This window comes from Eumetopias jubatus, unplaced genomic scaffold (genome assembly GCF_037043125.1).
Source record: "Eumetopias jubatus isolate StellerSeaLion01/CBP00866 unplaced genomic scaffold, mEumJub1_p1.0 scaffold_10, whole genome shotgun sequence".
Classification (NCBI taxonomy): Eukaryota; Metazoa; Chordata; class Mammalia; order Carnivora; family Otariidae; genus Eumetopias; species Eumetopias jubatus.
Window position 1 is genome coordinate 101,733,978 of NW_028274816.1, and position 14,419 is coordinate 101,748,396.

At 57.8% G+C, this 14,419-nt stretch overlaps 3 protein-coding genes across 13 annotated transcripts; 1 reads left to right on the top strand and 2 right to left on the bottom strand.

The window, feature by feature from the left end:
- Positions 1-1,043: 1,043 nt before the first annotated feature.
- Positions 1,044-5,520, top strand: PSMC3IP (PSMC3 interacting protein). Of its 6 annotated transcripts, none has more exons than XM_028094001.2 (8): positions 1,044-1,108; positions 1,196-1,296; positions 1,489-1,578; positions 3,668-3,779; positions 4,287-4,432; positions 4,530-4,583; positions 4,703-4,762; positions 4,842-5,520. In XM_028094001.2, the coding sequence occupies exons 1-8, from the start codon at positions 1,075-1,077 to the stop codon at positions 4,896-4,898; spliced, it is 654 nt and encodes a 217-aa protein (XP_027949802.1). In that variant the 5' UTR covers positions 1,044-1,074; the 3' UTR covers positions 4,899-5,520. The 6 variants fall into 6 exon arrangements, with proteins under 6 accessions (XP_027949802.1, XP_027949804.1, XP_027949799.1 ...); XM_028094003.2 differs by having other exon boundaries at positions 4,325-4,432; XM_028093998.2 differs by having other exon boundaries at positions 4,325-4,583.
- Positions 5,136-9,755, bottom strand: MLX (MAX dimerization protein MLX). Of its 5 annotated transcripts, none has more exons than XM_028093991.2 (8): positions 9,639-9,754; positions 9,084-9,120; positions 8,551-8,640; positions 8,167-8,273; positions 7,808-7,907; positions 7,500-7,599; positions 6,925-7,126; positions 5,136-6,696 (listed from the first exon to the last, which is right to left on the bottom strand). In XM_028093991.2, the coding sequence occupies exons 1-8, from the start codon at positions 9,678-9,680 to the stop codon at positions 6,508-6,510; spliced, it is 867 nt and encodes a 288-aa protein (XP_027949792.2). In that variant the 5' UTR covers positions 9,681-9,754; the 3' UTR covers positions 5,136-6,507. The 5 variants fall into 5 exon arrangements, with proteins under 5 accessions (XP_027949792.2, XP_027949796.2, XP_027949791.1 ...); XM_028093995.2 differs by having other exon boundaries at positions 5,136-6,189; positions 9,639-9,751; XM_028093990.2 differs by having other exon boundaries at positions 5,136-6,189; positions 9,477-9,747.
- A 682-nt stretch (positions 9,756-10,437) lies between these two features.
- COASY (Coenzyme A synthase) lies at positions 10,438-14,295 on the bottom strand. 2 transcript variants are annotated; one of them, XM_028093986.2, is made up of 9 exons: positions 13,436-14,295; positions 12,601-12,815; positions 12,194-12,325; positions 11,868-12,057; positions 11,703-11,767; positions 11,433-11,517; positions 11,165-11,262; positions 10,928-11,074; positions 10,438-10,826 (listed from the first exon to the last, which is right to left on the bottom strand). In XM_028093986.2, the coding sequence occupies exons 1-9, from the start codon at positions 14,133-14,135 to the stop codon at positions 10,776-10,778; spliced, it is 1,683 nt and encodes a 560-aa protein (XP_027949787.1). In that variant the 5' UTR covers positions 14,136-14,295; the 3' UTR covers positions 10,438-10,775. The 2 variants fall into 2 exon arrangements, with proteins under 2 accessions (XP_027949787.1, XP_087884387.1); XM_088028261.1 differs by having other exon boundaries at positions 11,703-11,788; positions 13,436-14,214.
- Between the last annotated feature and the right edge of the window lie 124 nt (positions 14,296-14,419).

Genomic DNA, 14,419 nt, shown 5'->3' on the forward strand with positions numbered 1-14,419 from the left:
GGGGAGCGGCGGCAGGCAGAGGGCGAAGCAGGCTCCCTGCTGAGCAAGGAGTCCGATGTGGGACTCGATGCCAGGATCCCTGGATCACGACCTGAGCCGAAGGCAGATGAGCCACCCAGGCGTCCCCGTTTTTAATTCTTAATACTGTTCCCTAGCCGTGTGAAGACAAGTACCTGCATCAAAGGCTAATGAGACTTTAGGTAACAGGCTTTAAAAAGTAGCATCATGCTCCTCCTCTGGGTTGAGCTGCAGGGACAGCTGCTCTTTGGCCTTCAGCTGACCTCAGAAACTAGAAACACTTATTTCAGGCTTTGTCCCATTGGCCACTGTGGGCAGGAATGGAAAACACCTGCCAGGTGTTGCCATAAGATCGACTCGGCTAACAGGAAACTTTTCTACAAGCTTTGCGGCTTAACAGTAGCCCCCTCCCAACCCTGCCTTTCCTTGGTGTCCATTCCACAGCACGTGTTGAGCGCCCCCTGGGTGCGAGGCTCGGTAACCCGCAAATAAGGGTAGCGCTATGCTTCCAGGGCTCTTAGGCATTTTCGTGTCTTCCCAACCACCCTCCTGCCAGTACCTCTTGTTCCTATTTTACAAATGAGACTGACGAAAAGAGCGTTGGGCCGTGGAAGAGGACACGTCCCTGTGGGTTACTGACCCTGTGACCTTGAGCCAAGTCGCTAGCCCAGCGGGAGCTGATCCTAAGCTTTCTCCCCCCGGGAACCCCGTCCCAGCTCACGGTCACGAGAGTTCAGCCGCCCCTGGAAGTGGGTTTCGAGACTTCAAGGAGTGGTTTACTCCGGCCTACGCCCCGAGCCCGGGGGCAGGGGGGGGTTGGGGGTAGTAGGAGCGCTCTGGAGCTAGCGCCCCGCCTCCGCCGCTGAGACCCCGGAGGCTGGCGCCAGGCTCCGGGTTGGACCGAACTACGGCGCCCGGGAAGGGGTGCTCCGTGCCTCGCGAAGACGTCCCCTTCCGCCAATCAACGCTTGCGACCCGCCCTTCTCGTCGCCGGAAGCAGCCGTTGCCCCGAGCAACCGCAACGTCCGGCTTTCCGAGTTAGCGGCGGGAAAGGCCATGAGTAAAGGCCGGGCGGAGACCGCGGCGGGAGGTAAACGGGACAGTGGGCGCGAGGGAGACCGGGCGGGGGGCGGGCGAGGCGTCGGTTGACCCCCACCCTTGCCCCGTCTCCCCGTAGCCCCCGGGATCCTCCTGAAGTACCTGCAGGAGCAGAACCGGCCCTACAGCGCCCAGGACGTGTTCGGGAACCTGCAGCGGGAACACGGACTGGGCAAGGCGGTGAGGACCCTCTCCTGGGATTCCTCCCCTTGGGTCCCCTCGAATCAGTTTGGGGTGCTGCCCTCTCGAAGCTGCCATTCTAGCCTTGAGCTTCCTAAGGCTTGTCGGGCGCTTCCCGGTCTGGGGCTGAAATTCCCGCTGCCTGGGCCCCCGAAGTCATTCCTCTGATTGCCCGCCCCCCCCCCCCCGCAGGCGGTGGTGAAGGCCCTAGAGCAGCTGGCCCAGCAAGGCAAAATCAAAGAGAAGGTGTACGGCAAGCAGAAGATCTATTTTGCCGACCAGGTGAGGGAAACCTGTGCAGATTATCGCCCGTGTGAGACCCCGACATTAGGTGAATCAGTCTCTAGAATGAACTCTCTTCTGGAGAATTTGAGGCACCCCACGAAACTCAACCTGTCTTACGCCATGAAAAGGGCCCCAGACACCCTTGAAATCAAGGTGGGTACTCCCCTTGCTGTGACCCAGATTAGTGAGACTTCCAGATTCGGGACATGATCGATGACAAGAAGACCCTGAATTGCTGCTGCCAGGATCCATTCCCGCGTGGAAGTTTCTTTTCCCAGGCATCTAGATTAGAACCACCATCTGCCAAATGATTCGCCTTCTGTCCCCACCCCTCACTCCCCACACAGAAAACACTAATTTTGTATCTCTGGGCCAGCCCACCACCTGGAGCCTGCCAGGCCTTTGAGTCAATACTAATATCACTGAAGGAGAATGCGGCATCTCCCCTAAATGGGCTCCTCCTACCTGCTTCTACCTCCGTGGATTCATGTCTCGCCCAACCTGGAGACCGGGGAGTGAGTCACTCTTCTCTTTTCCCGGTGCCCTGTTGGTTTTCCCCCTTCCTGCTCCGCCCTCTCCTTTCCATCTTCGGTGGCTGCTCAAGTTCAGGTGTTCCTCATCTCCCCGATGCCCTCCTAACATCTGCTGGCCTCCCAGCCATCTTAAACACTAAAGCCAGAAGGGTCTGTGTAATTGGCAATAGTGCCATTGCCTTCAAAGTCGCTGTTTAGCGACTTCAAACTGGCGCTCCCTAGAACAGGGAAAAGGTACTTGGAGCCTTGGCCCTAGGCTGCCGCCTGCCTCACTGTCCCTTCTGGGTCCATTCACCAGTACTAGACCATTTAGATGAGTTTTACTCCTGTGTCCTTCCTCTGCCTGGAGCTTCAAAGACCCTTCTTCGCCTTCTTCCTCTTTAATCAGCTAACGCTTACTCATCCTTTAGGATTCCCCTCAGGCATCACCTTCTCCAGAGACCTTCCGTGAATTCTCTAATCGCCTTTTCTTCAGGTGCTCACCTCTCTGAGGGATGCTGTATTGCGGTTGTCTTTCTGTTGTCTTTCTGCACGTCTTCACGCTGGACTGCAGCTCTTCTAAGGCAGCCCCACTTCTCACTCATATTCCTTTGCTCAGCACCCCCACCCCAGGAGCTAACGTCCAGTAGACACTGAATACTAGTTTAACTGAACCAAACCACCATTAAGGTTGATTTTCCTAAAATAGGTTTCATTATGTGATTACTCTAATGAAGATTCCCTAAGGGAGTATTTTGCAGATTTTCTTTTGTAAAGGGCCAGACCAGTAATATTTTTGTGCTTTGTAGGCCAGATGGTCTCTTGTCACAGCTACGCAGCTGTCACGACCACTCGTGTCTGCCACGTAGACAGAAGCAGCCCGAGACAGTATGTAAACGGGCAGGCGTGGCTGTTTCGATCAGTTTTTGTTTTCAAAACCCTGTATCTGGCAGGACGTGGCGTGCAGGCTGTCCGTGGTTCACTGCTTGCTGCTCTGAAGGCCTGCCTTGCCTTCAGGTAGAGGCCGCACTGCCCAGGCTGGCCTTCCCCGCCTCTTCCTAACCTGCTCCCCATCACCACTGACAAGACCCCCGCGGAGCCCCGGCGCTGTCCTTGGCAGCAGCGGGTCTCAGGGGACGGGCTGCTCACACTTGCCCCGGAGTCCCTTCGGTACTGCCCGCCATGCCTCTCTACCTGTCCCGGTTCTTCCTGTTGTGGGAACGTGCAACTTAGGTAGCTCTACCTTGGGAAGAATGTTCCTTTACTCCTTCAGCCCAGTGAGCGGTATTACCACTAAACTGAGATCTCTGCCCTGTTCGGCATCCTGCCAGCCTTGAAGCCCCTTGAGGACAGGCCTCAGGTTTTAACTTCTTGTTTATATCTTGTTAGTTGGGACCAGTACTAAACTGAGTGGTTTCTCCCAGGACCCTCCTGCTGTTCCCCCAGGCCCTCTGCAGGGTTGGGGAGCCTCACGTTCTTGGCGTGTGTGTGATGCTGCCCCCTGCCCCCAGATGTGGCTTCCCCTCCTGTGCCTCACATCAGCCCCCTTCTGTTTTTCCTCTCACCTCTGGCAGGACCAGTTTGCTATGGTGAGTGATGCCGACCTCCAAGGCCTGGATGCCAAAATCGTGGCCCTCACTGCTAAGGTGCAGAGCTTACAGCAGAGCTGCCGCCACATGGAGGCTGGTAAGACTGGGCAGCCCCCGAAGGGGCCCCTAGGGTCAGGGTCAGTCTAGAGGTCAGGAATTACAGAGTGGATGGTTTGCTGACGGCAGTGTTGTCTTGCGTCAGTGAATCTCTGCTCGGCTGCCGCAGGCATCGTGTTAAAAGAGAGAACAGCTCATGGCTTTTAAATTAAGTGGGCAAAACATGCATTTGTCTTCCCTAACATTATCTGTGTCCCGGGCCCACGCTCCCTCTGTGCCCGCTTCTTTAACTGGCTACAGGGAAGTGTTCAACCTCACTTTACCACCGCTGGTAGATGGAGGAGGAAAAAAAACTAGAATAAACTGGTAATTCTGTAAGCCTTCATCTCTGCTGAGCATTTCCAGAATATGGAACTCATTCTGGACCCTGTGTGTAGAACCTAGAGCAAGGTAGGGGCCCAGTCCCCTACCTCAGGCAGCACCCACTGGGAAAGACAAAGCCCCATCTTCAGGGGTGGGAAGGGACCTCAGAGAGCTATGGTTTCAGAGCTGAAGGAGTTAACTAGTGCCCTGACCACACCGGAGATGCAGAAAGAGATCCAGGAGTTGAAGAAGGAATGTGCTGGCTACAGAGAGAGACTGAAGAATATAAAAGCAGCCACCAACCACGTGACTCCGGAAGAGAAAGAGCGGGTGAGCTGGGAGGACCGGAGCAGGGCGGAGCAAGGAGGCAGCTGGCCCCCACCTGCCGCGGGGCTGAGGGGCTAGAGGCAGCTGTTGTCCCGTCCAGGTGTACAGCGAGAGGCAGAAGTACTGCAAGGAGTGGAGGAAGCGCAAGAGGATGGTGAGTGTGCGCGCTCTGGGCAGGCCCCGAGAAATGGCAGAAACCACTGCCCAGTAGCATGGCTCTGCCAGGCGGTGCCCACCACCCACCTGAAAAGGGGTGGTTTTGTTTCTTGTCAGGCAACAGAGCTGTCGGATGCAATTCTGGAAGGATACCCCAAGAGCAAGAAGCAGTTCTTTGTAAGTGGCTCTCTCTCCCGTCCTCGCTCCCCTAGGCTTCCGTCCGAGGAGGGCTCATCCACTTGTCTCCCTGCCCCAGGAGGAAGTCGGGATAGAGACAGATGAGGATTACAACGTGAAGCTCCCAGACCCTTGAGGGGTCCTCCTGCAGGATGGGGGCATGGAAAGAGAGGTCCTGGGCTGGCTGCCTCCTTCAGGTCGGCTTCTTTTTTTTGTTCCTGCTGCTTTCTGCCTTTGGGCAGAGTGGCGGGGAGAGGGGCAGGGGCCAGAGTATGGGGCACAGGGAGCGAGAGAGCCCACAGCGGATGGTCAGGCTCCTTTCACTGGCTACATTCCAGTTGCTTGAACTGAACGCTCAATCTTGGAACAGCACTAAAGGAAAGCATTTGGCGATATTTATTGTAATATAATTTGATATAAAAATACTTAATTTTCTCTGGATAACCAAACGTCCCAGATGTCAACCCTGAGGAAGGCTACAGGGTAGAGAGAGGCTACTGTACACAGCATTCAAGGAGCCCAAGGCCTTACCCAGGACTTCCCCGGGCTCTGTACCCCTTTAAGTATCTTCTCTACCCCTTCACCCTGGCCCCAAGTCCTGGGAGAAATGCAGGTAGCACGGAGATGGCAGAGACCCAGATACACTTGACGGGAAGGCTGGGAGTGGTTTTGAGGCCCCGTTCATTTTCCAAAATTGTAACTTTAGCAAAATTGCACTGTTGGTGTTTAAAAGATTAAAGGAGAAAAAAGCCTCTTAATACGTAGTGCTGTGTCACACTCCTCTGTGCTGTGCTCCTGCCTGTGGGACAGAGGGCAGGAGCACGCAGGGAGCGGGAAAGGAGAGGCAGTGGAGTAGCAGGCGAGGGCAGGATCCTGGCAGCCCTAGCCCAGGTACCAGGTGGCCTATCACACTTCATGGCTGTGGGAATATTTCCTCGCGTTCCTTTCTTCCTGTCCCACTACTGCCAAAATGGCCAAACTTGGGCCAGATGTTGCCCAAATCTGGCCCAAGAGACCAAACCAAATGCAATAGTAGCTTCCAGATACGTGTAGATAAGGAGCAAAAATCTGAGGCTTAGGGAGAGGCCGGGAACTCTTGGGGGTGCCCAGAGCAGACCCCTGCCCGAGGACTTTTATGGGGAGGGGGAAAGACAGGAGGCTCGAGTTTTGTGGTCAATATAATAAATTACAGCTTTCACAAAACAAACACCCCAGCCCCACTGAGATTGAGGGGGTGCTGGGGAACCAAGCTCCGGGAGCCAGTGGCCCCGTGTGCAGCATCACAGTCCGATCTCAGAAACCCAGTGGCTCTGTGGCCAAGCAGGAGAATCAGGCCTGTTGTTGGCTCTTCTGCGGGTTCCGGGAGCCAGTCAGTACAGCTGGTTCTTCAACTGGTGCAGGACGCCAATCACGATCTCCCGGAGGGTCTGGCGGGGGCAGCAGAGGGAGAGACAGCTGACGCGGAGGCAAGGACAGAGCCGGCTCAGGGACGCGCCTAGGCCAGGCGTGCGCTCTAGAGCGCAACGGGAAAAGCCCGTGGGCCACACTGCCGGCTGCAGTTTATCCGCCCAACAGGATGGGGAAAGGGGTGGCCCGGCTGGCTACATGGAAAAGCAAAGGCAAGAAATGGGAAAATGGGAATGGTAACATTTAGGTGGTGGGCTCGTGAGTGTCAGGGTTGCAGTATGCTTAAAGTGTTTCCAGAAAATGTCAGGAAACAAAGACTCTCAGATACAAATCAAGCCTCAGAAAAGGCAACCAGTCCTCAGAAGCAGGGGACTCCCTGCGACAGCATTCACACGCTGCCTCCTTACAAACCCCCAGGGGCAAACCACTTCAGCAGGCCTGGGGAGTGGCGGCCAGGAATCTTTCCAGATGTGCCGAGTGAGTCCGCTGCTGTGATGAGGGGTACACGCTGGGCAGCCGCAGGGGGGCTGAGAAGGGGCAGAGCGAGCCTTGCTTAAGTGCCCCATCAGTCTTGCCAAATGAAACCCTAACAGGAAAATCTGGGCTAGGAAGCAAAGAAGGGAGACCCCCCCCCCCCCCGACAAGAAATCTAAAAGCTGCTGCCCTCCCTCTCTGAACAAATTAGGATTTGGGCCACTTTGCCTGGGGGAGGGGAGGAGACCCGCCCCCACCCCACGGCCACTGTTACCCCGTACCTGAGGCTTACAGTGCTCCTCAATCCAGCTGAAGACACAGGCTGACAGCTCCTGGAAGCTGGCCACGGAGATGGAGGCATTGAAGGACTGGAACAGGGAGTCCATGATGCCTTGAAACACATTGAACTTGACCTGGTCAGAGACCTGGTCTTCCCCCTCATGGGGATTGTCCTGGTGGGCCTTCACAATCTGCTCGTAGTTCCTGAAAGTGAGTAGTAACAGGGCTCACTCAGGTCTTATAGCAGCTCCGGTACCCGAGGTTCTCCCCCAGGAAGGAGCTTCTGGAGAGCTGCTGGGAGGTATTCAACATCAGCTAGATACTGCTTCTGGGACGGAAGTGGTGACCCCTCTCCCCACCCTTCCCTTCATGAAGCCCACAGGCACGTCGAGTGTCTGCTATGCGTCAGGGACGGCTGGGGGACAGAGTCCGGCCTCTAAGGGGCCACCTAAGGGAGGGAGAGGATTATCTGTCCTGTAGTAGCTGACGTGACCTTTGAACGAGAGGAAGGTATGAACCGAAGTTGGCCCGAGTCCTCTCAGAAACCCTGCCTACCCCAGCTCAGCATCCCCCTTACACTTTCATGATCTTTAGGGCTGTGACGTCCTTGCGTAGCATGGATACCTCCTCCTCCTGCTTTTTCTTCTCCTTGTGCAAAAACTGGATGTAGTCAATGGCTGGGGTGTGGGTGGGTACAGAGGAAGTTTCAACCAGAAAGACGAGGCTTTGTTTCCCCTTCCCCGTCCCTTCCCTCCCCACCCCCCCATTCCCCAACTCCCATAACCACCCCCCTCCCACCAGGGCCAGGCTGAGAGGGTAGAAGGCTCTGGCCTCTTCTACAGCCCCGCCGGCCCCGACCACTCCCAGGGCTCTCGCTGGCCGTACTCTTCTGCAGAACGATGGCTTTGCTGAGCTTTTGGGAGCCAATGGAGAAGTCCTGCTGCTGGCAGGTGGGGACGATGGTCTGAAGGTCGTCATAGCCTCTCTGTGGAGACAGCAGGGGAAACCAGGCTTCCTTAACTCTGACGGATTAAGGCAAACTGGCTCCAAGCCTTCTCTCCGAGAACCGAGTTCCATGCTCAAACCTCAAAGGGGTGGGGCTGCTGGAAGGAGGGAGGTGTTCATGTCCGGGGCCTAGATCAGCTGCCCGCGAGGACCCTGGGCTATCTGATGAGGTCGGGGCCGAATGAATCTGAAACACAGAAGCCCTCCTGCGGGGGCTGAGTGCAGGCCTCCCCAGTCACCTTGATGGCGTCCCTCCTCTTCTGTTCAGCCTGGGTATGTGCTCGCCGCCGCCGGTCCTTGTAGGACTCCTTATAGGACTCCTGGTGGTAATCGCTGTCCTCGTCATCTACGCTCAAAGTTGGGGGCGGGAAGAGGTCATTTTGAGGCCCAGTGGGGCCCAGCTACCCCACCTTGCCCCAGCGGGGGAAAAAAACTGGTACCCAGAGACAGCAAATGGCCAGAAGAACCTATCGTCCTAGATGAGGGGAGAGATGGGGAGAGCCTGTGTCTAACACTAGGCCTCCAGCACCCCCGTGTGGAGGACTAGAGCTTCCTGTCTAGGAAATATACCAAAACGATGGTATTTCTGAGCACCCCCCAGGTGGGGGCATGTTGCTGCCTACCTGTATTGGGGACGGAAGAGGCACTGGTGGAACCGATGCTATTAGCTCTGGACACTACACTCCCCTTTCGGGTACTTTCTACAAAGAGCCCTGGAAAAGAGAGGTCCCAATCACTAAGGAGTAGGGCAGGGGAACACTATTAGACCCAGAGACACCTGTAGGTACAATAGCTTTCTGATCCTTAGATGCTGACCTCCCCCTTTCAACCCAGAAGCCACCCGCACTGGGTCATCGGCTTCCTGCTGTGCCATGCTGCAGGGCTCCTGTCTCTGGTGTCCACACTGCTCCGTGGGCCTGCAGTGGCACCACCGGCTCACAAGACGGCATCTGGGCACAGTGACAGAGAGGGAGTGGCTAGCTTCACTACCGTCATCGCCTCCCTGCTTTATGCTGCCTGGCCCTGTCCTGCAGCTCCTCCCTCCGTCTCCGGGACAGTGGACTGTGCTCAGGTGTGGCGGGCGAGACCACGGGAATCTACAGGGCTGCAGTGGGAGTGTCATCAGGGAGCTGGAGACGGTGGGGGAGGCACTCACCGGGGTCCAGGCTGTTGTCGCTGTAGGCATATTCCACCTGCAAAGGAGCAAAGGAGCAGCTCATCAAACCTCCGCCCGGGGACCGCACCTCCTTTCACTCGCGCGCACGTGCGCGCGCACACACACCTACCCACACACCGCCCCCCAGGGTGCGCAGGCAATTGCGGGATGCACGCGCGCGGGCGTACACACGTGTACACACACACAGAGCACACACATCCCCCCGGGATGCGCAGGCGACCGCAGGACTGCCGGGAGCCAAGAGCGGAGAGACCATGGGAGCGCCGCCCCTCCGCAGAATCCCGTCTGACCCCACCCCCAATCCAGCGCCTCCCCAGCCCCCAAACCCTGCCCCCTCACACTCGTGCACACACGCGTCACTTGTCTCCCCACCTTGGCACGCGCGGGGCGAGAGCTGTCTTCTCTGCAGCCCCGGGGCCCGGAGGGCGGGGGGACCTTTGGGGACTGCAAGGAATCCCCTAGTCTTCCGGCCCCCCCACGTGCACGAGCCCGACCCGCCCTCCCCTCGCCGGCGTGCGCGCCCGCGGGGCTTGCCTTGACCCAGGGGTCGTCCGGAGAAGCGCCCTGCTCCGTCATCTCCGACCCACCGAACCGGAAACCAGCCCGCGGGCGGGCCCCCTGCCGCGAGGAAGAGGCGAGGCGCACCCACGTGACTCAAACCCACCAACCCACGCGCTGGAGGCGGAGGGCGGAGCGAGGGGCGCGCATGCGCAGCCCGGAAACGGCGAACCCGTGGGCAGGGGACACTGGCGTCGGAGCGGACACGGATGTCTTCTCTGCCCTCCCTCGGGGTGGGCGTCCTTGCTGCCGCGACGTGCAGTACGTTCTGTAAAATGGGGTCCCCTCAAAAGGCTCGTCTGAACGGTTTCCGATAGTTGCGTGCACGCGCTGTGCGGGCCCAGACGGCTCCCGGGGACGCGCGTCCCATCCCCACCCTTGCAGGCAGCCCGCCCCGTGGCGGTGCAGGCCTGGCCACCTGGGCCGACCCCGCCGGGCTGCCAGCTCCGTGAAGGCAGAGGCCCCGCCCGGCTTGTGGAAGGCCGGTCCTCCAACACGCAGCCAGACGCCTGGCAGGAGACCAGTGGAAGAAACGCTTTCAGAGAGCCTCCTGGCTAAGTTATGCTACTTTACAGATAAGGAAACTGAAGAACCTAGAAAGTCGGTAGCTTCTCGCAAAGCAGACAGCTATCAGGGATAGGACCAAGGCTGACCTCAGTCTGGCTGGCTGGCTTCAAAAGCCAAGCTCTTAACCACTGCACTCCCGGCTTCCAGCTCAAGGCTTCCCAAGATATCCAAAGGCATCCAGGCAGGAAGCAGACACCATACAGGCAGCACCTGGCAACATTCATCTTTAATTCTGTTACAAGTTCCAGTGTTTGCCCTGGGCACAGTCGGCCGTAGGCATCAAACACTGTGGGCAAGAGTAGGCACAGAATGCCAGAGAGGCCTGCTCCCCGATGAGCCACATCCTCAGTGATGGCCAAACACCAGCAAGCTGGGTAGGCTTCATGTGTCCGCCAGGCCCAGCCCTGCGCTCCCCAGTTTGGTTCAGAGCCCTCTAGGCCCAACCAGGATGAGCCCTGAGGCCCCCATTCCTCCTCACCGCTGAATCTCTTGGCAGCTCCAGGGGCCACTTGGGCCCCACAGAGAACTCAATGTCAGCCATGGGCCTTACGGTGCCTGGGGGATGCGCTTCTGCAGGAGGGCCCAGGCCTTCTCCACCTTTGAGTGGGCCAGAATGTTTGGAGGAAGAGAGGACAGGGTCAGGCAGGCACCCACTGGAGACTCCTTCCCCATAAGCCAGCCCTTCCCTGAGCACCAACCTGGCGTTGGGTGACATGCGGTTCCCATAAGGTGCTCAGCACCACGTGGCTCTGGTCCACAAGCTGCTGCCCACTCATCTGGCTCTGCAACCGGCTTTGAGCCGCAGCCTCACTCAGGCCATCCCTTTCCACGATGCGTCGTATAGCCTCGACACAGACAAGGCATGGGTCAACCCACTGGCTCAGAGGGGACTGCGGTGTGCAGTGGGGCTGCGGTGGGAGATGGGGTCCAGATACCTCAGTCTCGGGAATGACAACGGTCCACACCTCATGTACCATGTTCTGCCAGCCGGCTTCAAGCAGCAGAGCAGCATCGATCACGCACACGTGCTTTCCTGTGGGGAGACCCCAATCACTGCTAGCAGCACACTGCCACTTACTATCAGAGAGCCAAGGAGGCCTAGTCCCAAGGAAAGTAGAGGGTCTGGCTTGGGGTGGGGAAGCTCCCAGGAGGAGAATCTGCTTAATGTCCCTCTGGGCTGCTCCCATCCTCCCTCCCACTCACCCTCAGCCATAGCCTGATCCATCTCCTCTCGAGCCAGCTTTGCAATAACTGGCCACATGATATCCGTGAGTATCTTCAGCTGCTTCTGAGGAGGGGAACAGAGGACGCGACCGTTTACCTTCCCTCGGAGATGGAGCCAGCCCGAGGGAGGAGGTGGTTGGGAAGAGATGAATGGAAGGGAGCACTCTGGACCAGACCAGAAAGGTCTACTGGGTCCCAACCTCTGCGTCTAGTAGCAGCTGAGAAACCCTTGGGGAAGAGTGTGTTTACCTTGTTCCCAAACACCCGGCTGCCTAGGACCTTCCTGTTGATAATGCCATCTTTATGGAGAATATCTGGACGACAGAGACACAGGGCTGGGGAAGGAGGCCAGGCCATCTCCTCACTTCAGGCCACTTCCAGCTCTTCCCCCCCTCCCCACCCCCCACGTATTACCTGTTCCAAAGGCCTCCACAACAGGCTGGTAGGCAGGACCACCTGGGGCATAGGCCCGATGGCCCAGCTGGTCACTGTCGATGACATATGCCCCCAGGCCCTTAAGCCGCTGAGCTACTGAGCTCTTCCCGGAGCCACTGATGCCCGTCAGCCCAATCACGTACAGGTGTGTGGGTAGCTCTGGCCTCTTCTGAAGGTGGAGGACAGGGAACCCCAGTTACTAGGGTCTTCAGACTCATGCTTGGGACTGAATTCTTGTCTTTACTCTCCAGCATTTCCAACCCACCCAAGACGGGGGGGGGGGGGGGGGGGAGAGGCAGGCATACATATGGAGGCCGAAGCAGGTTTCCCAGCATTCGCTGGCGGAAGCTAGAGGAGCTGACTTTGTCTTCTTCATTGTCCTTGTGGTTTTGGTCCTTCAGCAGCTGGATCTGATACAAGGCAAGCTCCTCCAGGTCCTGCGGTAAAAGAGGAGGGATAAGGAGAGGGAAGGAGGGACGGGATGACAGTGACACCCGAGCTGCCCCCCCACACCGCTCCCAGATCCTCCCCTAGGTACTCCAGAGGTAGAGCCTGCATCCAAGGGCAAGCTGGGAACCAGTTCTTTCTTGACTCTTCCTCACCACCCTAAGCCCTTTCTTCCCTCCTCTAAGGTCATGGTACTTCCAACAGTCCCCCAACGTGGCCTTCCCCATCCCATCCACTCCCTCTGCCAGTCTCCCTCAGGGGTTACATTCTCAAGGCGGAAGCGGTTGACGGCCATCCCCCCACGATAGGTCTCCTCGCTGACCACCAGGAACTCCAAGGAGGGGTTAGAGCCAGCGGGCCCATAGGGGTCCAGCAGGGGGATGATATCAAAAGTCAAGGAGGGCTTGACGTCCACCAGGAACTCACTCAGGTGTTCCACACGTTCTGCGTAGGGTTGGAGCAGCTCAGGGAGTAACTTGCCTGGGGAAGAAGCCCAAAAAACAGTGAGATCTTTTTATTGGGGAGGAAAGGCATAGGCAAGTTTGGGGAAGACTGACCCTAAGCATCCAATCTCCAGATGGGGGTGGGTGGCAGGAAGAAATGGCTAAGCTGGGAAGTGGTCTGTGTCAGGGGAACTATGAAAAGGGGGCAGCCAGCAAGCACAACAGTCATGGCAGGGGCTGGCCTGTGCCCAGAGAACTAGCAGTGCCACCATCAGAGTCAGATGGAGAATTCCAAGAACCACCCAACCACGAGTCCCCTCTTGCTGTGTCTCTGGCACAACTACCTACAACCCACTCATCCATTTATTGCCAGGGTCTCAATCTTTAGGGTTCATCACCAGAGAACTTCTTAAAAGTGCAGACTCCTTGGCTCCACATTTGGGGGAATTCTGATTTGAGTGGTGACAACACGCTGAGAAAGCTACACTTACTCATTTAACGTAATTTCCTTATCACCAACTGAGTGCCAGGCACTGTGACATTTGGGAGGGGTGGGAAGTAAAGGATGGCCCCACTCTTCATCAGTCATGAACTGGGGGCGAGGTTAAGGAGTTTTGAGGGCCTTCCCCGCTCTATTCCAGGGTCTCTCTCACTCACTCTTCAACAGGTCTTTGTCTGCTACTCCCACCACAAGCTGCTCCTGGGCCAGGATGCACGCGACACTGAGCAACACCTTATGAGCATTGTGCAGGCGGTCAAACGTGCCACCCACAGCCCCACGGTGGTAGCCACGCACTGGCTGCTTTGGAGACCTGGCCACGGGGGAGGCTGGCCTGATGGTGGAGGGTAAGGGGACATCCAGGGACTCCACAGGCAGCTCTCCGGACCCATAATCGGGGTATAGCAGCACCGAAGCCAGTTGGGGACAACAACTGTAGCAGCTGGTGGCATAACGCTCTAGCTGTTGCTTGACCGGGTTGTACTGGCTTCCATCCAGGGTCTGAAAGTCAGTCAGCACCACTTCCGGTGGGTGGGCCAGGTTCTGGACTGAGCTGGGCAGGGAAGGGAGAGAGGCGCTCTTGGCTCCGATATTGGTCAGCAGGATTCTGACGTCCAGGTGCCTGTGGACGTCCGCGCCAGCGTAGAGGTGCGCGATGAAATCCAGGACCTCAAACGTGGCCTGCACGAGGCTGGATTGGGGCTGAGCTGGGCCCCCGAGGCTCATGCCCGGCTGCAGGTGTACATAGAGCGTGTGATTCACCAGCCGGGCCGCCGAGGTCAGGATGGGGGACAGGCGAGGGGCCAGGGAGGCCAGGGGCGTCGTCAGCACCAGGAGGCCCGACCGGAATACGGCCATGCTGCCCAGGCCTGCGGACAGCCAGGGAGACGAGGCGTGGGTGACTGAGGGGTTATGTGGCTGAGGCTGAAAACTGGGGCCTTGGACCCAAGAGAGGGGACCTGGCGCAGGGACGGGGGTCTGCGCTGATCCAGAGGAAACCGGGGGAGGACACGGGGCCTGCTACACGGCGACTAGGAGCTATGCCCTAAGCCGCGGTTTCCACATTTCTCAGCCGGAGTAGTAAAGTCGCTGAACTGAATCGAAATCCTGGGCCCTACTGCCAGGTTGTACCCGGGTCTTCA

What these genes read in the sequence shown, in the direction of transcription:
- PSMC3IP (XM_028093998.2), top strand. Translation starts at nt 1,075, where the DNA reads ATGAGTAAAGGCCGGGCGGAGACCGCGGCGGGAG. An exon ending in GGCGGAGACCGCGGCGGGAG is followed by an intron (nt 1,109 to 1,195) that starts GTAAACGGGACA and finishes GTCTCCCCGTAG; the next exon opens with CCCCCGGGATCCTCCTGAAG. An exon ending in AGATCTATTTTGCCGACCAG is followed by an intron (nt 1,579 to 3,667) that starts GTGAGGGAAACC and finishes CACCTCTGGCAG; the next exon opens with GACCAGTTTGCTATGGTGAG.
- MLX (XM_028093990.2), bottom strand. Translation starts at nt 9,680, where the DNA reads ATGACGGAGCAGGGCGCTTCTCCGGACGACCCCTGGGTCAAGGCAAGC. An exon ending in CGACAACAGCCTGGACCCCG is followed by an intron (nt 8,641 to 9,083) that starts GTGAGTGCCTCC and finishes TCTCTTTTCCAG; the next exon opens with GGCTCTTTGTAGAAAGTACC. An exon ending in AGGAGCACTGTAAGCCTCAG is followed by an intron (nt 6,190 to 6,924) that starts GTACGGGGTAAC and finishes TGCCCCCGCCAG; the next exon opens with ACCCTCCGGGAGATCGTGAT.
- COASY (XM_088028261.1), bottom strand. Translation starts at nt 14,135, where the DNA reads ATGGCCGTATTCCGGTCGGGCCTCCTGGTGCTGACGACGCCCCTGGCC. An exon ending in GGATCAGGCTATGGCTGAGG is followed by an intron (nt 11,263 to 11,432) that starts GTGAGTGGGAGG and finishes GTCTCCCCACAG; the next exon opens with GAAAGCACGTGTGCGTGATC. An exon ending in TTGTCATTCCCGAGACTGAG is followed by an intron (nt 11,075 to 11,164) that starts GTATCTGGACCC and finishes GTCTGTGTCGAG; the next exon opens with GCTATACGACGCATCGTGGA.